The 4,697-nt window shown below is 38.9% G+C and overlaps 1 protein-coding gene across 1 annotated transcript; it reads right to left on the bottom strand.

The window, feature by feature from the left end:
* Nucleotides 1-990: 990 nt before the first annotated feature.
* LOC112200813 (proteasome subunit beta type-2-A) lies at nt 991-4,178 on the bottom strand. The gene is made up of 3 exons (XM_024341822.2): nt 3,908-4,178; nt 3,671-3,794; nt 991-1,484 (listed from the first exon to the last, which is right to left on the bottom strand). The coding sequence occupies exons 1-3, from the start codon at nt 4,063-4,065 to the stop codon at nt 1,152-1,154; spliced, it is 615 nt and encodes a 204-aa protein (XP_024197590.1). The 5' UTR covers nt 4,066-4,178; the 3' UTR covers nt 991-1,151.
* Between the last annotated feature and the right edge of the window lie 519 nt (nt 4,179-4,697).

The following is a 4,697-nucleotide window of genomic DNA, read 5'->3' as shown; positions in this document are numbered from 1 at the left end:
ACATTCTAATGGGGGGATTGCTAAGTTAAACCATCAACCACTATTGTGTGGCACCCTCCCCCTACAGAATATGTCAAGATTAATTTTGATGGTTCTGGGAAGCAACATTCTGCAATAGGAGGATTTATTATCAGAGATTAAACTGGCAAACATTTTCTTTGCAGTTGCAAAAGGATTTGGGAGCACTACAGTATCAATAGTAGAAGCAACGACACTAAAAAACAGCCTTGTTAGTGCAAACAACAAGGCTTTACACATATCCAAGTTGAAGGCGATTGGAAACTAGTGATTGATGCAGTAAAGAGCATTATCCAACCACCATGGAGGATAGCGAAAATTATCCCAGGCATTTAGAAGATTGCCACTATGTTCTCCTCCATCTATTTTAACCATGTGTATGGGGAAGCAAATTTTGTTACATGCAATTACAAATATATGCCATAGATCCTTTGATGGTTTCTCTTGGATCAATACAGTCCTGCAAATGTATCAAATGCTTTTTCATTTGATGTTGTAAACTCTGGTTACCCTAAAGGTTTCTAATTTTAATTAAAATAACTTTTCACTTTTTATCGTTTGAATTTTTTTTTTCATCATTTACTAACTTCGGTCAGAAATTTCAGAAGACAATTTCATCATTTACTGACTTCGGAGTTTTGTTCAAAGCTGTTCAACCTGAAACTATTTTGACAGTCGGATCTCCGTGACCCATTTTGAACCCAAAAATTGTTAGCAAATTGCAGTAGCTTGCTGACTAGAAATTTTCTTCAACGCTGAAATTGTCAGAACTAGTTTTGTACTAGCTCTGTGCTCTGCAAAATTTACTCATATCTTGACTAAATAATAAACACTCATCATGAAAGATGTATGAGAATTTCAAAATGAAAGCTCACTTCCTGGGAATCGTTAGCCCTGCATCATGAATAAGCATGACCCAAAGAAAATGAATGACAAAATAACCATCAACGAAAAAAAAAAAAAAAAAAAAAAAAGAGGAATTTTGGAGCAGAAGGGTCGTTCCAAATGAAACTATCCAATTTTTGAAAATTACAACAACTATTCAGTAGTTCAAACAAGAACAGATCTACTATGAAATAGGTTCTACCAAGAACATTAATTTTCCCAACGTTTGTGATAATAAAAGTAAAGCCTCAAGCACCAGCCACACCAGCATCCTTGATGGACTCACGCCACGCATACTCCCTAGCTCCATCCTTGTCCACTATCTTGATGACAAAGTTAGGTGGAGCAACGACGAGCCTCGATCGGATCTCAATAATGATCTTGTCAACTAAGGCAATGGCTTCTTCAACAGACATACCTTTGTGATAGAGTCGATCCATAAGGGAGAGAGCAAAATAGGACCCGTAACCAAAGGCGCCCTTTTCAACCTTGTGGAGGGAAGCAATGTAATCAATGTAGTACAGTTCTGCCCCCTTCTCTTTATCATATCCAGCCATGAGAATGTTCACATGGTATGGGTTCTGCAATATCATATGTTGTTAAAACCAGAGAAGAAAGAAAAAGAAATGTCATACATCAGAGTATACTAACACTTCAATTAAATAAGATTAGTAGCTTAGCAAAGGGGGCACATTTGGCATTAAAAAGGACCTGTAAGTGCAAACCTACTGACAGATTGTCCTCATGTATGCCAGGAACACAACTGAATATAGTTTGCACACGCATGCGTCAAAGCTTCTGAAACTTGTTTTACCCATCAGTACATCATCTGGATTAAAGTATAAAGGTAAAGAATAAAAGCCCCAAGATAAACTGAGACATGTCCTAGTCACCAAAGCGGGCAGTTGTGGACAAAGTTAGAAGCCACTTGGAAAAGTCAGGTTTTAACTATGGCAGGTAGATTGACCTTGATTCAAGCTGACGCATCTGCAGTATTTATCTACACTGCAGGCTGCTAAGCTTCCTATGGGAAGCTGTGAAGACATTGACAAAATCAACAGAAAGGATGCACACAATCTAAACCTGATTTAGATAGATTCAACAAAGTTTGTAAACCTAAGCAGTTTGGGCTCTTGGGATTCTATAAGTCTCAAACAATTAAGAAGGTGCTGGCAAATAGTTTTCATTTTCCATCTGTTGGAAAACCCTTCTCACTCTGATTATCTCTCGCTAGGGGTAGCTTAGTGAATCTATAGGAACTGGATGATCCTGTTAGGTCAAATAGCCACATGAACAGCAGATGGTTATTTGTCTTGGTACACAAGATGACCCTCATGTGAGAATTCACTCTCCCTGCACAAACTTTTTAGGAGGCTGGTTCACACCTGTGAGAAGTGTTCTAGCGTCTAAATCGCCTTGTGAAGCTAATCAGTTGAACCCAAGTTGACCTTGCTGCTTTTCAGGAATATTGTTTGCATATACTCAGGATTTCCTAGACACTCTTAATTCCTACGAACAGCCCAAAAACTGAGAATCATACATAATAATCTTGACTAGCCACTTTGATTTCCCCTCAGCATTCTAAGGTGAGAACAATCACCAGATGAGGTTCTAAAATGTTGGTGCAATATGAAATTCAAAAGTGGTAATAAGTTTGACGCAGACTAGGGGGACAACGGAATTGACGGAAAGAAGTCAGTAGAATTTAAAAAATTGAGTTCTGGAATTTGGTGCAGCAGCTACTTTTATAAGTTTGGGTTCCGTGGTGATTAAGGCTAGGGCTTTCCAGAGAACCTGGGAAGTGAACTTAAGGCTCTGCATACTTTTGACTGAATGATTCTGGTTTCCTTGTAGAAGCAATTCTGAATGTGTCTAAGGGGTTCCCATACAAGGGGAAAAGGCCATAATGCTCTCAAAAGAGCTCAAAGGTGGCTGGAAATCACTAATCCAATACAAAACATACCATACATTATACAGGAACAGGACTTTGCATGTTGGGCATAAAGTTATTCAGGAACAGGACTTTGCAAATGCATAATAAATGCACCTAACTTCAATAGCTACCTATCAGAAAAATACTTTGAAGTAAGTTTCTAGGAACGTCCCCAGTAATATCATTCATGGATCTTTTGAGTCATATATCACTCCGGAAGTTTAAACTCTTTTAAATATGCTGACACATCCATACAAAAATTTAGGTCAAAATGCAGCAGTAAGACTAAGTAGGACTATGACTCCTGTCAAATGCATCCTCAGCAACATATACCTAAGACCTATGGCACCCACGGCTGACCCTATAGCATTATTGTATACACAACCTGAAACTCTCTGTCTCTAATTACTGGACTTGCAATATAACTTACTGGCAATAAGAGAATCCCATAAGAAAGGTGTTTGGATCATCACACTTAATAATATTCTCATCCAAAACCACCTAATGAAACCACTCAGAAAGTAACTCAACTAGTCGAGTTGGCCGGAAATAAAATTCACACAATCAAAGCACTTGCGCACTGCACATCATTCTTTAGGTTTCTCTTTTCAAGACCAACACTTCATATCAATCTCGTTCTATTTGGACAAAACCCAATACACCCCAGACACTTAAAAACACCATAGATTTTCAAAAAGGGGGGAAAACTCAAAACAAGTTCTTTAAAGATTAATAAGTCCAGTACTGTAAGATCATTCTTTACCCTATAGATCCCCAATCAAAGGCAACAATCTAAAAACCCAAAACAATATCCAGTAAAGGTAAAAACTTTACCTTACGCAAGGCGGTGGCGAGCTCACCGCGGGTGAAATTAGCAGCGGCGGCGGTGGTCAGAGGAATCCCATTGCGAAACTGATAGAGCGACACGTTCTTCTGGATGTACTCCGTGAACTGAACCCTGTAATTTCCCCCCAATTGTTTCCAAAATTGAAATCAAATCACAAGCCCTAATCAAATCAAATCAAATCAACAATCAAAAAAAAAAAGGACAAAGGGCTCAAGATTTGGGACCTGTCTCCGGGCTCACCGCTGGCGGCGATTAGCTTGTGCGAGTCAAGCACCATGATCTTGTCCTCGTTGGACTTGTGCACCAGTATGCTGTGCACCGCCGACGTGTCCGCCGCCACTATGGCGAAATCGTTACCAACCAAGCCAAAGATAGACTCCATCTCCTCCTTCTTGTTCTTCTGGCGATTTGCTAGGTTTCGATCTCTGTGTGATTGAGCTTGAGGAACACTGGAGTCTGTAAAAAGGGCAAAGGGGACTTGAGCAACAAGTCGTTTGGGGGGTCTGTTTATTTAATTTGCGAAATTGTGAAAAAGCTATAATACAATTTTCGTCCCCTATAGTTTTGATTGTTTTGCGTTTTAGCCTCCTGTAGGTTCAACTTTAACAACTGGACCCTGTGGTTTTCATTATTTAGTTAGGAGATAGATTCCCTTTAGAACTAGATAGGACATGACCATTTTGTGGCTATGTTTATGATAGTCCTATTTGTTGGACAAGCAAACTTTAGTGCAAACTAGTTGCGAAGCGGGGCAAAATTGTCCAATCACTATTTATTGAATAGTAATGAATCTTTGGGGTGCATGTTTTAGTATGGAGTAGAATATTATTGAATATCTTCTTGGGTTCAAGCAATTTTTTTTCTTTTTCAAAAAAAAGAGAAAAAGCAAACCGGTTACAAATGTGTTTATATTTTTAAGAAATTGTTCCACTATCTTATATAATCATAGTAGTGTTTTAGTATGTGTATCGTAAGATGAGGAAATTGGGGTTGGGGGCTAGTGGTCTCCTCATT

This window comes from Rosa chinensis, chromosome 4, assembly GCF_002994745.2.
Source record: "Rosa chinensis cultivar Old Blush chromosome 4, RchiOBHm-V2, whole genome shotgun sequence".
In the NCBI taxonomy this organism is placed as follows: domain Eukaryota; kingdom Viridiplantae; phylum Streptophyta; class Magnoliopsida; order Rosales; family Rosaceae; genus Rosa; species Rosa chinensis.
Note: the sequence above shows the minus strand (reverse complement) of the source record. Positions and strands in the feature narration are given on the sequence as shown.

What these genes read in the sequence shown, in the direction of transcription:
- LOC112200813 (XM_024341822.2), bottom strand. Translation starts at nt 4,065, where the DNA reads ATGGAGTCTATCTTTGGCTTGGTTGGTAACGATTTCGCCATAGTGGCG. An exon ending in AGCGGTGAGCCCGGAGACAG is followed by an intron (nt 3,795 to 3,907) that starts GTCCCAAATCTT and finishes GGGAAATTACAG; the next exon opens with GGTTCAGTTCACGGAGTACA. An exon ending in TCGCCACCGCCTTGCGTAAG is followed by an intron (nt 1,485 to 3,670) that starts GTAAAGTTTTTA and finishes ATGATATTGCAG; the next exon opens with AACCCATACCATGTGAACAT.